Here is an 18,533-nt window from a genome sequence, read left to right on the forward strand (position 1 = left end):
TTAATGCTGGAGCTTTGGAAAGTAGAATGTTACACAGACATATTTTGTTGCACCCATTTTAGGTTTCCAAGAAGTGTGCTGGAATTATGCAGGTTCCTCTCTTGGTATGAGCAACTGCTTAGCGAGACAAATGTCAGATTCTAGAACTTGACCCTAGGACACTTTTCCAATACAGTGATCAAGTGACCTAGTTCAAGGAAATGACAAATAAATGTCATGGATTTCTCATTCAGCTGTCACTCTATGGGTAGGAGAGCAAGTAGGAGGAAAAGGGGAATATTTAGAAGTTCTAAATGGGGCCTTTAAAATGCCAATGTGGAGACATAGGAAAACTGGTTCCCAACATGGTCTTCCCTTGACCAAATTACTTTTTTCATTGCCCATCTGACAATGTTTCCCTGATTCCTATACCTTATTATCACTAAGCTTTATTTTTCCACATCTTGTTTTCTTCTATGATTTTATGTTCTTGCTTTTTATTTTATGTTCATTTCCTCCTTATAATCTCCTCTGTCTCCATCCCCAAAATTTAAAAGATATATCTTTTTAATTAAACTTTTATTTCAATGCCCGAAGTGTAGCTTGTAGTGAGAAAAAGACTCGGCTTGCACCCCAGGGGCCAGGGCAGCAATTCCTTATAAGTGGTTGCTCTTTCAGGTTCCTGTCCTTAAAAATCTGTCTGCCCTGACCCAGTATTTCTATAGCATCACGCAGGAAGTACCTTTCTGGTGCATCTGGACCTCCCGGAAAAATAAAAAGCACATTAAAGCTGGTAATTTTAATGCCTGATTTCATTATAATCTTAGATCCATTCGTAGGTCATCCATGTACAAAACGTTTTTTTAACATGCAGCTTTCAGTGCTTGCAGCTTTCAGTTTGCCAGAGGTTAATTTTTTAACATCCACCGCTATGTGTGGCCGCTATGTGTGGCAGGCACTAGCCTACAGATACAGATAGAAATTAACTGCATTCCCATTCCCTGCTCTTGTGGATCTCGCCATACTAATGATAAAATGAAATCTGGCATATGATCTTCCATGGCTGTTCTGGTTTCCATTCCTCCACCCTTCCTGTGTGAAATGCCTCCTTTTTGGGAGGGGGCACGAGGAGTTGCCTACTATTTCATCCAGGCCTAAGGACCCATGAGATGGGCAACATCTGTACAGCATCTGTGGAAAGCAGGGAGCCATTCAGGCACATCAACTGCCCAGAGAGCTGAGAAGCTTGAAGCCCAGCAGACCTGGCTCAAAGATCACGTGTCTGTTCTTGCTCTCCCGCTCAGGGCGGCATTCTCCCCTTGCTATACCCCAACTTGGAATGTCAACCTCAGGATCTGGGAGGACAGAAGTTTGCCACTCTCCTTAAACGGCATCCACTACTTTGAACACTTATTGAGCAACTACCAACACCAGACAATTTGAACATTCACTGAGCAACTACTTGAATGTATGTAATTGTTAGATGTTTTACATACATTGTCTTTTTTTTTTTTTTTTTTAACAAACCTGTGAACTACATGTTTTTGTTGCCTCCGTTTTAAGAATGAAGAAATCCAGACTCAAAGAGGTATAATACCGTGGTCAAGGCTGATATGGGTCAATGTAGTGGCTGCAACCTGGATCTAAATTGACCGTGTTTAGAAACAACAAACAAAACAAAACAAAACAAAAAACCCAAAAAACTAATACCCCACACTGCCCCTCGCTGGGATTCTCCGCATGGTTGCCAAGCCAAGAACAGGAAATGACAAGCACTTGCGGAACTGCATTCATTCACTCACTTATTCATTCAACGAGTGTTTTCCTGGTACAAGGGTACCAGCTTAAGGGAGGCAATTCCTGAATTCAGGGACCATCACATAAAGGAGATACACAACAATCAAATAGTTCAAATGTTGAACCTCTTTTTCCATGCGTCTTTCTAATGATTAAAAAAAAAAGTAATTTGTATTATTATTATTTTCTTTTTTTTGAGGTGGAGTCTCGCTCTGTTGCCCAGGCTGGAGTGTAGTGGCATGATCTCGGCTCACTGCAACCTCCGCCTCCCCGGTTGAAGCGATTCTTCCGCCTCAGCCTCCCGAGTAGCTGGGACTACAGGCGCCCGCCACCACGCCCGGCTAATTTTTGTATTTTTAGTAGAAACAGAGTTTCACCATCTTGGCCAGGCTGGTCTTGAACTCCTGGCCTCGTGATCTACCCGCCTCGGCCTCCCAAAGTGTTGGGATTACAAGCGTGAGCCACGGCTCCTGGCTAGCTATTCATATTATCCTTAATAGACATTGAATTAGCTTTCTTTTAACCGAATAAATTCAACATTAATCCCAGAGGTAACACTGGGTTCGGATGACACATTGTTTCAGAATCCAAGCCTTCTGCATCCCACTTTCAACCATTTTTTTTAAACCAGTGTATAAAAATAGTTATTCCTTGCTCCAATAAAGACATTGGAAAATCCAAATTCACAAACTAGACAGGGTATGAGGGAGTATTAACTAGCATGGCAAACACCCTCCCTTTACAAAATAATCCACTGTCTCTTAAAAAGGCTAACAGTGAACGAATGGTGGTATTAATAAGGAAATCAAAGGGCAAAGAAACATAAAGAGCGAGAAAGTCACGTGAAGTCCCTGGAATTACAACAGAGATAAGCAGAACGAAGAGCCTTGATTTACAACACTGGGACTTAAAGACAACTTTTTGGAACAAGCCCACTGGGCACGGAAAGGAAAGGAACCTCCCAGTTGTAACCCACGCGGTTGTAAGACTTTGTGCAAAGAATGCAGGGGTGGAGGGAGAACTGGGATCTACCTGATTTTCTCAATTTTCCCGGGTTTAATTTACTTGTGCATTCTGCTATGTAAAAGAAAGCATATTTTTCGACTAAAATCTCCTATCTTATCAACGCAAAGTTTTCCTGCTTTCTATTAAGCAACAAGGTTACAGCAAGTATAACAAACTCAACGTACTTATTGATGATCTTTCCTGCTCCAGCCAATCCATCCTATCACCTTCAGCCTGGCTCCTACCCTGGTCTTCAGTTTACACTTGTGCCTCAGCCCTTACCAGCTACCCATGAGATTCCTGGCTGCTATTTTAATACTCTGTTACTATTTTAAATCGGGTCGCGCCCGTTCTTCCTGTCGGTGAGTGAGGGGCTGCGCTTCAAGTTGCGCGACCACACAGCGGGGAGTAAACAGAGACGCCGACCAGGCGCCCAGGGCGCACGCACAGCGCCCCTGGGTGGCCGCTCCGGGCGCCTTCTCCCTGCCCCGCCGCGTCTCGCCCTCGCGGGCTCCACGCGCAGCCTTAATAGGCTCCGAAACTTGGATCAGCGCACCGATCCCTGAGAGGGCTCTTCCTTCGGCCCCCATCACTCCCACAATGGAAGGGCTGCCGCCTCCGGAAGGCTGTCCGCGTCTGCGTCCGCGTCTTCGCACCAGCGGAGCCCCGCGCGGGCCCCGAAAAGGTGCGGGTCGCCTGGCTGCAGCGGGGTCGGGCCCCTCCCGCGCCGGAAGTCCGCGCGTGCGCGCTGGCCGGCCTGGAGCGCGCGTCCGGCGCAGAGGGGCGGCGGGGGCGGGGCCGCGGCCGCTCGCAGGGTGTCCCCGCCCCCGCCCCCCGGCGTTCCACGGTCGCCGTGACAACCGGAGCGGCGGCAACGGCGGCGGGCTGGCGAGTCCGGCGCCGCCTCCCGGCGGTACTGCTAGGCAGGCAACAGCCGCCCGGCCTCCGCGATCTCCCCGCCTCCCGGCCCGCGGGGAGGGACGGGCCCGCCCTCCGCCCGCCCGCTGGAGAGTGAGCGGCGCCCAGCCGCCCAGCCAGCCCGCCGTTCTCCGGCCGCGCGCAGCGAGCGGGCGCGACTATGCCAAGATGGTCCTGCAGGCGCGGAACAAGCACCGGGAGGCGGCTCCGAAGCCGCCCCAGCCGCCCCGCGTCTCGCAGTCGCCGCTGAGGGGGGCGCCGGACGTCGGCGCCGGGGAGCCCGGGCCCGAGCGCGCGCCGCCGTCCCCAGGGCGCAAGGGCGCCGCGGGCAGGAAGGGGCCCCGCGCCGAGACCGCCGCGCCGCCCGCCGGGGGCGGCCTCGGTGGGCGCCTGGCCGCCGGGCTGCGCTGGGCTCTGGGCCTGCGGCGCGCGGGGCGCGGCCGGACCTGGACCACGCTCCTGTTAGGTGAGCAGCCCGAGCGCGGGCGCCGCCGGGACGCGGAACTTTGAGACGCGGGCCCCCTCCCCTCCCCTTCCTTCCCCTCTCCTCCCGCTTCCGCCGCGCAGAGCCCAGCCGGCCGGACCAGCCAGTTTGCAGCCCTCTCCGACTTTTTCTGTGGGACGTTCTTACCTTCTCCTTCCCCCAACTCCCCGGCTCAGCTCTCCTCGCACGTTTCCCACCCGCGCTCTGCCTGGGCTCTAAAAGAATGGCCCGGGGATCAACAGCTGCCCGGCCTGGCCGCGGGCGGCAGGTCTGCGCTAACGAGACTTGGGCGCTGCTGATTGGCATGACCGGCCGCCTTCCCCGTTATCTCGGCCTCTGACCGCCAGGATGGTTTGCTTTGGCTTGGAAACGATTCCGTGGAGCTCAAAGCAAACGCACGTTCCGTGTCCTAGGGAGTTGCTTAAACTTATAATTAAATTTTAGCGTGCTTTTTTCTTCTTGGCCGCAAACGCCGCCGGTGGCACTTTATTTGTGATTCCCCTCGACACGTCACTTTCTAGATTGCGTTGTGTTTGGGGCGCCCGAGCCTTAATCCTCCTTGCTGGCCTGGGAACCTTTGGTGAGGAGGGCTCTCCTCCCTTCCTTCTGGCATGCACCAAATGGATGATGTGTAATGATGTGCTGGAAAAAAAAAAAAGTTGAAGTTGAAGCATATGTTTCGGACTGACTTCAGGTTTCCTTTGTTTCCTGGTTGACATTTCGATAAGGCAAATTATAGCAGTTTGGATAACAGGCCTAATTTTTCTAAGTAAACTAGTGAAATGCTTTAACATTGCTTTTTCTGTATGCCTAAGTGGGCTTTTGGCTACTGAAATGTTCAATTACTGTTGATTTATCCCTTAGTATATTTTTAAATTCCCTTAGTGACTCAAAGTTCCCTTATCCAGGAGTTGGGGTACAGACGTGTAAGTCAAGGAATAGGACACAGCAAATTGGCTTCCCCTGAGATCACAGCCACAGCTAAAAGCCACTCAGTCATAAAAAGCCAGTCATCTCTGTGTGTACGTTTTAATGGGCTCAAGAAGGTTGTTCTTAGGGTACTTTTTTTTCCATTGCAGATTCAAGCCTAGAAAAACTAAGTTTTTTTTTTTTTTTTTCCAGCCCATTCCCCCCCCCCCCGTCCCTTTTTTTTTTTTTTTTTTTCTTTCCTCAGCGAGCTTGAAAAGCTGGCTAGTGTGCAGGTTAGAAAAGCTCACCTTGGGGAGGCAGCATGATACAGTGGATGAGGCAGAGCCTTCAGATCTAGTACACAGCGGTTCAGTTTGGTTTGAGTTTTAGGTTCCTTTGTGAGTCTTTCCTTCTCTGCTAGTGGGGGGTTATCACATGGCAAATTTACTCCACAGGGATCTGCTAAAGATCATAACTAAAAGGGGTGGGTGATACATGGGAAGATACTTTGTGTTTAGAGCACTTGACACATTGTAGTTGTAATAAAAGCAAATGTGTGACACTGATTTGAGATCTGATGACAGAATGGAGTTGCATTTTTATTGAATGACTAATATAAACATTAACCACTTTGTAGTAAAATATAAAATGGCATTGCTTCTTCAGGGATGTTACAATAACAAATCTTAGAATAATGATATTTATTGCTATTTTCTGCATATTTTCTTTTTTGATTGCATTTCCTTTGAATCTTCTTTGGATGGATGCATGACTTATATTTGAATGACTTATCTTTGAATTTAGTAATTCCCATACCTAAATACAGTTTTGTATTAATGTAACAGTATAGCACGTTGCTTGACTTGCCCCTTTGAGCATTGAAAGGAAGTACAGTGAATGTGGTAGACCGTATTCTTGGGTGTACCCTGGACCATGGCCATCAGATGTATGGAAGTTGGATGAACAGACGTAGGTCTAGAGACTTACTGTTCTTGTTAACCCTCTGCATGAGGCCCCAGGGCACCTTGAGAGATGATTCTGCTGAATGATTGGGCCTGGGTTGCTTCTTTCTCTGGCTCTGTACCCTCATAGACTGATGTCAGACCTGTTTCTTCCCCACGATTATGCCCTGCCACAGCATCAAAAAACCACTCAGATCCTGCAGAGAGGAGCAGAGTTTAGACATTTTTGAAAGCTGCCTTATTTCCTGTTTCCTTCCCGCCTCCCAGAATGCGTGTGAGTTGAGCTGACATTATACAGTATTTCAGTATAGGACTTTAAAATAGCTGTTTGGTTTTCCACATTGCATTGCATATTCTTTTGTTCATCAAGAGTTCATTTGTAACTGATCAAAAAAAGAACAATTATAACAACTAAATATTAAGCTAGACAGAAATGGATTCATTTCTATTTAGAAAGTAATTTTGTAACTTGAAGCTCCATGATAGAAACACAAGTTTTTAAGAGTTAGAAACTGACCGGGGCTTTCCTCCATAGGTTCTAATCACTGATGAGGAACTCACTGCCTACCAACATGGTCTTTCCACTGTAGGGCAGTGTTAAGCATTGTTGAAAAGTCTGTTTTAATAAATATGTTTTTCTTATTTGGGGGCATTATTTGCTACTTATTTAGTGGTAACATTTGTAAAGAGGGGTTCTTGGCATGTTTATTTTTAGAAGTTTCAACCGGATAGCTTCCTCATGCAGAGGCGGCTGTTACATAATAAAACCTTGACAATGTTTCCCAAACTTTTTTGACCACAGCCCACATTGTAACAATACATTTTATATTAAACCTGTTCACACTTCCAAAATGCAACTCAGTATATATAAGCATAAGTCTGTATGTCTGTTGATCTATTTATGTATGCCAGTGCTCCATCAGGAAACAATTGTGCTAGTAAAAGATATACCCATTAGACATGCAAACAAAGCATGTCTGCGGTGAAAGACTAACATGAGATATGATTTACAAAACAATAAAAAAGAACCTGAGTATGGAAAAAGTGGATGATAAAAACTACCTTTTCCTCGCTTTGCACCAGTCCTGTTTGACTCATTCCCATTACCCGCCTGGTTCCTGTGGTCAGTGGCAAGGGTATCCCTGCTCTAACCTGGTTCTTTATTGGCAAGGCTTTTCAGCCTTAGCATTGTGGCATTTTGGGTGGGATAATTTTTTTGTTGTGGGGGCTGTCCTGTGCACTGCAGGATTTTAGCAGCATCCTTGCCCTCCACCTACTAGGTGCCACTAGTACCTCCCCAGTAGTGACAACGAAAATGTCTCCAGATATTGGCCATTATACCCTGGGGGGCAAAATTGCTTCATTTAGGACCACTGCTTTTATTCTCCACAGCTTACGAGAGCCTTGAAGTGCATATGATAGGAAACACTTGTGACTTCTTAGAGGCAGAAGTGGTCAGAAACTGGGTGGACGCAGAGAGTTGAATCTAGCTGTTGGGGAGTAGATGGGGGGAGCAATGTGGTGTGGTGGAAGCAGCATAGCCATTTCAACACTGGCCTGCATTTGAATCCTGTTTCTGCATTCAAGCTGTTCTACACTCCCTTAATATTTCTCACCCTTAGTTGGCTTGTCCTTTAAAATGGGGATAATAAATGCTTTGTCTGATTGTGGTAAAGAATAAATGAGACAATACATGTAAAATAGCACAGTAAGTTCATTCATAGTCAATCATACCATATCATTGAGTGTCTACTAAGCTAGATGCTAGTTGGTGGGGCTAAAATGTAGAATGAGACTCTGTCACCCCTACCTTCATGGAACTTACATACTAGAAGGGGGGATGGTAAATAAATGAAAATAATTGCACATAGTGAGTGCAATGCAGGAAAGAAACAAGCTGAGATAGGGAAAAAAAAAGGAAATACCCAGTTTAAGTAGGATCAGGAAAGGCCTCTGGGGAGGTAGCCTTAAAGCTGAGACTGATAGAAAAGATGTCAGCTGAACAGAAGAAGAGAGAGTATTGTGAATAGCATGTGCTAAAGGTAGGACAGAGCTTAGCATGTTGAAAGAAGAGAGGGCAGAGGTGCATCAAAGTGAGATCGGCATGGGCCAGATCTTGAAAAGGTGCTTGGGTTTTATTCTCAGTGCAACAGGAAGCCATTGAGGAATGCTGAACAGGAGAGTGACATGATTAAATTTTCACTTTGAGAAATCTGCTCTTGGGGAAATGGGTGATTGCATTACAAGGACAAAAGCAGAGAGACCCATGAGGAGGCTGTTCAGGGACCTTGCAAGAGGGTTGCTGGCCTGGATGAAGGCAGTGGCTGTGGAGATGGAGAGAAGTTGGTCAATTTGAGATGTGTTTTGGAGGTGAAAATGATAGGACTTATGAATTGGGCTTGGATTGAGGGAAAGGTAAGAGTTATGAATACTTTGTACATTTTTGGCTTCTCTAATTGGGTAAATAATGTGGCATTCACCAAGATAGTGAAGACTGAAGACTAGGGGTATGGATGAGGGGATAGGTTTGAAGGAAAAGGTCAAGAATTTCATCTTGGACATGTTATTTTTGGGACATTTGTGAGATGTCCAAGTAGAAATGCCAATCAGTGGTGGGATATAAGAAAAAAGGTCTGAGTGGAGACATACTACAGGGAGTCATCAGCAAATTGGTTTTCACATTAATGGGAATTGAATTCGTATTCCCATTGAACTTCTATTTCCATGCTTATGGGAACAATAGCATCTTATACTGATAGGGGCTTACTCTTTGCCAGGCTTTATTCGAAGTGCTTTTAGATTAACTCATTTAACTGTTAACTCAGTCCTCACCGTGACTCTATGATTACTGTGCTTGTTTTACCACGTGGGGCAATCTGAGGCACACAAATGTTAAGTAACTTGTCCAAGGTCACCCCTAGAATGTAGAAGGGCCAGGATTTGACCCAGGCAATGTGTTTCCTAAGTTCATGCTATATTTCATCTCCTCTAGGGGGACAGTACAGCAAAAGCAATGAAGCCTTAGAGTCCAATTCTGAGAAACCCTAACATTTTGTGCTCAATAAATGTTAGTTTTCTTGTTTCTTCCTTCTCCAGGAAAAAGAAGGAAAAGAGGGTCATACTTAGAGATACAGGAACAAGAAGTAGAAAGAGCATATTAGGGGTGGCATAAGGCCAAGAAAAGCCAAGGAAGTATGAGGCCCAGGGACACAGGCCATCTTGGTGTGCTTGCTGTCAAACAGACACGTAGACCCAACTGAGCACCAACTGTGAGAGTGTGTTTATGTTAATTCACAGAGGTCATGCCAGTGGGAATTTGGGATTTTAAAGAATTTCTTTAATGTTTATAGCCATTTTTTTTCTTTCTAAAATAGACTTCTGGCTAACTCTAAAGAATGTTTATAATCACCTAAACATATTTTATTATTAAAAGATACAGTTAGAAGGTGTCTGAATACGTGATGCTCATTAGCATCCAAATAACAAATTTGGTGAGTTTAGTTTATATAAATATAAGCATATGTTATCTATTTGTGATTGATTTTTGGCCAATAATGGGGCATCAATACTGAGAGCACATACAATTTTATGTACATATGGATATTTGGATGTTGCTAATATTTGAACAGTGGCTGCTTTGCATTGTAAATACTTATCCTGTTAGGCTGTATTAATTTCTCTTAGTGAGTGTGTTAGGTATATTAATGTTTCTTAAAGTTCATGCTAATGAGGCACAGTTGTTCCTTTGTATCCCTGAGGGATTGGTTCAAGGACCTCCCTCTGATATCAAAATCTGCAGATGCTCAAGTCCCTAGTATAAAATGGCATAGTATTTGCCTATAATGTACACACATACTCCTGGATACTTTAAATCATCTCCACATTACTTAGAATACCTAATAGAATGTAAATGTTACGTATATATTTGTTATACTGTATTGTTTAGGGAATAATATCTGTGTGTGTTCAGTACAGATAGATGTTTGCCCCCTACTATTTTCAATCTGAGGTTGGTTGAATCCACAGATGGGGAACTGACAGATATAGAGGACTGACTAAATCTACATTGTCATAGAGACCATAAACCTGTGTACATACTTCGAAATGGGGTAGCTTTAGGCTTTATTATTCATATGTTTAATCCTAAATTCCTGTTTTGCTAGTTCTTTTGCATCAGCTTGCACTTTAGCCAAACCATTGGGACATTACTCTTCCAGGGGAAGAGGCTGCTAGTTTTATTTAGTTACTATTAGAACCATTTAGTTCTAATGGCTACTAGTCATCAATGCTAGTAAAAATTACATCTGTATCTAGGTCCAGATGTTGTTTAATCTCATAAAGGGCAGTCTTGTTTCACAGGGAATATCAGTTCTGCATGGAGGACCTTTCGTAGTTCAATCAAGAATCGTTGAATATAAATACATTTAAAAAGCGAATAATTTATTTTCAGAATACATAAATCTACAACTACTGTAGCATGTTTTTGTGCTTTAATACTGCTTTCTATTTTCTCAGCATTCTCACTATTATTTTTGTCCTGAGGGCTCTTAAATGAATAGCTGTTTCTGTTTTTCTGGCATGTTTGTCTGTATTTGTAGCTGATTGTCAGGTGTGTTTTTCAGCACGATCACTATCACCTAAAGAATGTTTGGATGGCATTTTGTAATTTTAACTTTATTATAGCAGCAAGTGTTAACATAATAGCATAGCTGTCACCAAGACCACTTACAGAAGTTCTAGCGTGGTTTATTTTACTGATCATGAACGCGTGTGATTTTATCTACTAGTTTACAGTAGCACTAATTGTAAACACAGTTTCTAAGTCACTTGACCAGTTACTTTTGAAAACTTGTTATCTAGACAAATTATTAGTTTAGGAAGATTGTTGTAATTGAGAAGAGTGAGACTTTATCCATAGTTTTAATACTAAAATTTGCCCAAAGTGCTACTACTATGCCCTTCGGGCAAATACGTTTCCTATTTCCTAACAGTAAGTACTACTTTTTATAATATAGCTTTTCAGTCCTGGAGTTGTCAACAGCAGAATCTTTTTCTGCGGGTTTTCATATTAATCATAAAGTTCTTATGTAATTGTTTTCCACTAAGTTTAAAAAGTTGTTGTTTTTTGAAAATGAGACCTTATTTCTCACTCTTTTCTCATCTTTCATATCCATGGGAATGTTATAAAAATGTAGAACTTAAAGGTTACCTCTTAGAACTTTCCTGGTGAGAAAACTAAAGTAGGGTCAGGTGAATGGCCCAGTTCATTACTGAGTTCAGCAGGTGAAGTTTGGGATTGAAGTTGAGGTCTCTTGGCTTTGTTAATTACATCTGTGTAAATTGTAGGTTTCAGATCTAAAGTCTAAGGCATCTGTCAAAGGCACATTAGTGGGAGGTTGACCTCATGTGTCCCAAGACGTTATAGCTCTTTTGGCAAGAGCACTGCTTTGGCTTCTGGTTATTTGGGGGAATCACTCTTTTATATCTTTATGGTCAGCCTGTCAGTCTCTGGGGTTTTTTTTACATGATTATTTTTGAAAACTATTTAATCTGAAAATTTTTATTGCATTTAGTTGGTTTGGCAATGACATAACAAACACAGTAAAATAGTAAAAACTGTCACAGTTTTCTTAGTCACTTAAATTAAAAGATAAACAAGATTTGTGGTACACAAGGGAAGCTTGCAATTTGAGGGGAATGCATGTCTTACCATTGGAATGGGTTATCAGTTAATGAACTTGTTAAATCTCTTGCTGAATATGATGGGCCTGGATGTGTGTTGTTCGTGTGTGTGGTTCTCTTTTTACTCTAGTGGAGAGATGCAGCTTCTACACTTTTTCCATTAGGTTTACTAAAGTTTTACAGCTTCTATATGCATGCTCAGAAGCAGATCATATTATGTTGGTTGTGTATCTTATTTAGCTATTTGTTCTTAAAACAATAAAATGCATTTTTTAAATAAGGATAAAGTTACTTTATGAAAATTACTTGTGTAGATTACTGTTTGATTTTGAAACGTTTGTGTCAGTGTCATTTGAATCAGAGCAACTCCATTTCGAATGGAGGATGGGTAAAATAAGGCTGAGACCCACCAGGCTGCATTACCAGAAGGTTAGGCATCCTAAGTCACAGGATAAGATGGGAGGTCAGCAAAAGGTACAGGTCACAAAGACCCTGCTGATAAAACAGTATGCGGTAAAGAAGCCAGCTGAAACCCACAGAAACCAAGATGGCGACAAAAGTGACCTCTTGTCCTCACTGCTCATTATATGCTAACTATACTACATGAGCATGCTAAAAGACACTCCCACCAGTCCCATGACAGTTTACAAATGCCATGGCAATGTCAGGAAGTTAGGCTATATGATCTAAAAAGGGGAGGAACCCTCAGTTCCAGGAATTGTCCACCCCTTTTCCAGAAAACTCATGAATAATTCACCCCTTGTTTAGCATAGAATCAAAAACTGTAAGTATAAGGATACTATAAGTATCCTTGGTTCAGTAGCCCAAACTGCTCTTCAGTCTAGGGAGTAGTCATTCTTTATTCCTTTACTGAATGAACTTGCTTTGAACTCGCCCAGAATTCTTTCTTGTGCAAGATCTAAGAACCCTGTCTTGGAGTCTGGATCAGGACCCTTTTCTGGTAACATCTGTTTTCATATTATGGGAGAATAAGACTTTTAAGGGAAATTAGAATTTATTGTCTTCAAAACACTTATGTTGAGCAGTTGTTGTATTAAGTATTGCCTACTTTAATATCTGTACATATACAAATATTTAAATATGTGAATGTTTACTTAGTGTATTTCTCTGTTTAGAAGCCTAATTATATTCTGCTTTGGGATGGTGATATATACTTTCCATGCTCTCCTGTTTTCATATACTGTATTCACTTTAAAATAAACGGTTTTGTCCTTGATGCTTTTGTGATTTCTAAGGCATTTCCTCCTGTGTGCCAGTGCACCCTCTTCGTTGAATGTGCTTAACGTTTTCAAGCCTGAGTTTGGAGTCAGAGAAACCCAGTTCTCCTCCAGGCCTTGCTGCATCCCAGTCATGTGCCCCTGAGCCTCATGGGAAAATGTGACCCGTATCTGCCTCAAAGGCACCCCTGGATCATTTTTGCTTAATATGTGAAAGGGCTCTCTCAACTGCAACTGACAAACAGATGTTAGACATTTTCATTGTAATTAAGTTTTCTAATTTTTTCTTAACTGTTGGAAAGCACAGTTTTGCTTAATGCAAAATACATGGAGGAGATTCTGATTAACTAAAGTTGTCCTTAAAATGATCATCATGTAGAGCACTGATTTCTAGATCTTACTAGGAGCAGTAGTTTTTTCAAATCATGATTGAATTGTATTTTTATTTATTTTTTGAGACGGAGTTTTGCTCTTGTTGCCCAGGCTGGAGTGCAATGGTGCGATTTTGGCTCACTGCAACCTCTGCCTCCCAAGTTCAAGCGATTCTCTTGCCTCAGCCTCCCAAGTGGCTGGGATTACAGACATGTGCCACCATGCCCGACTAATTTGTTTTTTTTGTTTTGTTTTTTTTGTTTTGTTTTGTTTTGTTTTTAGTAGAGACAGGGTTTCACCATGTTGGCCAGGATGGTTTCTAACCCCTGACATCAGGTGATCTACCCGCCTCGGCCTCCCAAAGTGCTGGGATTACAGGCGTGAGCCATGGAGCCCGGCCTTCATGACTGAATTTTAAAAGCAATCTTTCTTCTCACTTTGAAACTCAATATCTATATTAATAGAGTACATTCTTTCTTTTCCTATTCAAAATAGAAAACAAATTGAAACTGCCAAACCTACCAAGACTTTGTAGTTTGGGGAGCAGGAAAATAAAAAGAAAACAGAAAATTGTCAGAAAATAGCTATACAGTCCACCTGGGAGAGTACAGAGTCCAGTGTGTTAGTGATAATAGCTGTAGGTAGCTACTCAAGGTCGTTAAGTGCTAGGGATGGAGACAACCAAAGAGAAACCCCTCTTTTTTTTTTCCGAGACAGAGTTTTGCTCTTGTTGCCCAGGCTGGAGTGCAATGGCACAATCTCGGCTCACTGCAACCTCCGCCTCCTGAATTCAAGCTATTCTCCTGCCTCAGCTTCCTGAGTATTGAGTAGCTGGGATTACAGGTGCCTGCTACCACGCCCAGCTAATTTTTTTGTATTTTTAGTAGAGACGGGGTTTCATCTTGTTGGCCAGGCTGTCTTGAACTCCTGACCTCAGGTATCCACCTGCCTTGGCCTCCCAAAATGCTGGGATTACAGGCATGAGCCACCGTGCCCGACTAGCCCCTTACTTTTATACTTGGTGAAAATGAGACTCTGAGAAGCTGAATAACTTGAAAGTCATCTAAAACCTAAGGAATAGTTCTTCTTAAGGAGACTTTCTTACCAGGAAAGTAAAGGAATTTGAATTCTTTCCCTTTCTTAATCAGTATTTTCAGCTATCACGTTTTGCCAACTTCTCCCTCAGTGTATCTTTTGAATTTACTAATACATTTCCCTTTTCCTTATAAAGCCCATTTCATCACTAGTCTCCAGGTCATTTTACTCCTAGATTGTTACTATATTCTTCTCATTGGACCTTCTGACATAATGACACTGCTTCTCAAAATTTGGACTGTATAAAGTCACCCAAGAATTTGTTTAAAATGTAGATGTCCAAGCCCCAAGTGAGATCTATTGAATCAGGATCTCTGAGAGTGGGGGCCCAGAAATGCAGGCTTAACACACTACTCCTAGGTCGGTGTTCTCTGCCTTGGCTGCACAATCACCACCCCGCCATGCCAGACATAGTAATGTGGAAAGCTCCCGGGTGATTCCAGTGTGTTGTCAGGGGTGATTCCAGTGTGTTTTCAGTGTTGACACTGCTCTTTAAAGTGTCTGTGAATCACCTCAGGCATCTTGTTAAAATGTGGATTGGGAGCCTTGTTAAAATGTGGATTGGGAGTCAGGAGGTCTGGAATGGGACCTGAGACTCTGCATTTCCAGCTACTCCCAGGTGATACCATTACTACTGGTTTCCAGGACACTGAGAGTAGCAAGAAGCTGATTTTCACATTACATTTTGTGAGGAACTACCTAGATTTTGCCCCAGTCATTCTCTGTACCAATGATAATCAACCTTGACTGTATGTCAGAATCACTTGTGACTATAAAAACAAAAAAACCCTGGAGTGCAGATTTAGGGGCCCTGGATTTATACTCAAACACCTCTTATCTTTAGTGCCACTGATGATTCTAATGCAATACCAGGGTTTGGACCACTGTGGCTCTCTATTGCTGCATTATGATGTTGTCTCTGAAACTTGCTTGGTTTCTCTGTTGACCAATGTCACTGCTTCTCAACCTTCCACATAATAGCATGCAAAGAAAATGGTAATATTTGTGTGGCACAGTGGGGTAAATAGATGGTATCTTCGAAGCCAGGCAGGAGGTTACTGGCCCCAGGGACTCTGGCTTTCTTATTCTTGGCACTTCCAGGCCTACTAGTTGGGAAAGTCTGGCTCCTGCTGTTCGTGGAGTGCTGAAAGCCTGACAGACTGTGTATATAATGAGTGGACCCTTAGTAAATATTAGCACATTATTGTCGTCGTCATTCATATTCTATATCATCATTATTAGTGGCGGGAATTCTTTTATCCAAGTCCAATATCTGACTGTATTGTATTTGTCTTTTCTGGCTGTTTGCCATAAATCCACACCTAAGTTATATCCATGTCTTGAGGCTGCCACCCCCACCCTGACCCCATCTTTTTAACCATCTTAATAAACCATGCCCTAAGGTCATTACTGATCTGCCTTCTCAGGTTTCTTATAGTTCTTAGACTTTGTGCCATCTGCTTGAGTGCTTAATGTGTTCTCTCATTATTTTATGTACCTAAATCTTATCTCTTGAAGATTTTATATTTAAGGGCAAAGATATGGGCTAATGTTTCTTTAATGTTCTGGGTTCTTAGGAAAATGTGTTGTGCATCTAATAGGTATTTAGATAGTTGTTGACTTTGAAGCTATGCAAAGTAATCCACACAAAAATCTAGGCACTAGAAAGAAGAAGAAACTGAGCTTGTGGGATCTGTGACTGCTTTCTCTTTCTCAAGCTGGATCCTAAAGAATATCTTTTCATTTGTTCACTATACAGAAACTGGGCTTTGATTCCAGGTACTATAACTGTATTGTATATATAAAAATAGATATTTACCTTCATGTAATGGGAATGCTTCAAATAATTTGGATTGTTGAGAAAGTATCTTTATGTGTTAAGGTTTTTGTTTAATTGAGTGCATTCTATAATTTATATGGTTGTAGGTAATAGTAATTTAACCGTTTAACTCAGCGAGGTGCCAGGCGTGATACTAAGTAGTGTAAAGATGAATTACACACACACACTCAGCCTTGAGGCCGTTGCATTCTAGCAGAGGAAACTGACGTGTGTGTAACTAGCTATTGAGGTGCCGTAATAGTGGTATTATAGCTAGGATAGCTAGACAAGCAGTACAAAATGCTACATTTGAATTCTTTTGATTCTGAAGGACAAATTACAGATTTTTAAGGCAGGAACAACAGCACAGAATCATTAAAGCACTTGGGGTTTTAGGGGATTGTTGTCCAGTGCATCTAGAATGAAGGGTGTGTGGTGGGATTGACTGGAAATAGGCCAGTGTAGGCTACATATGTGTAATGGGAAGTCATGGGGCTTTTCAAGCAAGGGGATGTGATGCTTAGAGCTGTATGTTTCGAAATTGACTTCAACCCCTAGGATGGATTGTATTTGTGGGGTAGGGAAACCAACACTGATGACTTCAACTTCTGGAAAAAAACTTTGAAACTCAAAACGAACCCTTATAACAGTGAGAAGTGGCTAGTAATGTAGGAAGGGATTGGAAATAGAACTTGTCAAGCTTGATTTGAAAACTTTATCCAGATAGATTTAAGGAGTGTCCTTAACTTCTTTTTATGCCATTTTTCACTTGAGGGTTAGTAATGCCAAAAGTCTTTAGCATGCTTTAGGTACAGATGAACCTCAATTTAGGAATAGGTTGAATTTTTAAGTTTTCACTTATTCGACAGGATAATGCATATCATTTTGGACTTAGAATACATTTCTTCGGCCTGGCGCAGTGGCTCACACCTGTAATTCCAGCATCTTGGGAGGCCGAGGCGGGTGGATCACAAGGTCAGGAGATCGAGACCGTCCTGGCTAACACGGTGAAACCCCGTCTCTACTAAAAAAAATTAGCCAGGCATGGTGGCAAGCGCCTGTAGTCCCAGCTACTCAGGAGGCTGAAGCAGGAGAATGGTGTGAACCTGGGAGGTGGAGCTTGCAGTGAGCCGAGATTGCGCCACTGCGCTCCAGCCTGGGAGACAGAGCGAGACTCCAACCAAAAAAAAAAAAAAAAAAAAAGAGAATACATTTATTCATATAAATATTGTTACAAGACAAGGTCATTAAATGCCCAGCATAGGGAAGGAGGCAGCTCTGTCATGGTGGAAGGAGCTCAGGCTGAGGATTAGGACACCTGGGTTCAGTGATCTCTAGCCACTTACCAGCTATGTGCCTTGCGGGGAATAGCCTCTTAGAAGCCCACTCTTTCATTTGTAAAATGCTAATAAATACTCACAAGGTTATTGTGAAAATCAAGTTTTTTGTGAAGGTGCTTTGTGAATTTTAAGACAAATAGTATTTATGAAGTACACGTGTAAGAGGATAAAAAGTATTTTTTTTAACTTCTGGATGGGAACGTTGATTTGTGGTCAGGAACATACCTTGGTTGCTGCGGTTGTGGGAGAGCAGACTGCAAGTTACAGAGCAGCACGAGGAGAAGCCCACCCTGGCCTCATGGTGCCCTCAAACCTTGGGGAGGAGAGAGAGAAAGGACAGTGAGTCTCAAACTTTAGCTTGCCTTAGACTCAACTGGGGAATCTTAAAATTACAGATCACAGCATTGCTACTTCCTGGTGACCCTCACGACAGTGTCTAGGAAGGGCCCCGGCTTGGGGTAATTGGAAGAGGGAGGAGGTAAGAGCAGGCGGGGGCCCGGGTGCTGGTGGGAGATGGAATGAGGTTTGGGGACTTGGAGGATTGTCTGTTCAATGTCTTCATCCTTTCCTCCCACTGCAAGAGGGGAGGGAGCTGGCTGCCTATAGACCGGGTATCTAATCTGCACAAAATAAATGGTTGCTCCATTGGTGAAAAAGGATGACACATGTGTGTGTGTATCTATCAAAATATATTCAATTGAGGTTATTAGGACATGATTTTGGATTATTTCATTCCTCCCCTTAATTATATCAAGCTTTATGTATTAATTCAGCAAACACTTGAGCATGCTCAGCTTTGTGCTAATAAGTACTGTAGTAAAGTTTGGTAAACATTGTTTCTGCCCTCAGGGAGTTACAATCTGTTTTGTTTAAACAAGAGTGTAATTTTTTGTTTTTATTTTTTTATTTTTTTATTATTATTATACTTTAAGT

At 42.8% G+C, this 18,533-nt stretch overlaps 1 protein-coding gene across 1 annotated transcript in view; it reads left to right on the forward strand.

The window, feature by feature from the left end:
- Positions 1–3,793: 3,793 nt before the first annotated feature.
- DPY19L1 (dpy-19 like C-mannosyltransferase 1) overlaps positions 3,794–18,533 on the forward strand; it is a 123,489-nt gene continuing 108,749 nt past the window's right edge. Inside the window, exon 1 of the mRNA XM_025381067.1 lies at positions 3,794–4,165. Within this exon, the coding sequence (XP_025236852.1) occupies positions 3,868–4,165 (298 nt within the window). The 5' untranslated portion in view covers positions 3,794–3,867. The remainder of the gene's footprint in view (positions 4,166–18,533) is intronic.

The sequence above is a fragment of the Theropithecus gelada genome, chromosome 3 (assembly GCF_003255815.1).
Source record: "Theropithecus gelada isolate Dixy chromosome 3, Tgel_1.0, whole genome shotgun sequence".
In the NCBI taxonomy this organism is placed as follows: Eukaryota; Metazoa; Chordata; class Mammalia; order Primates; family Cercopithecidae; genus Theropithecus; species Theropithecus gelada.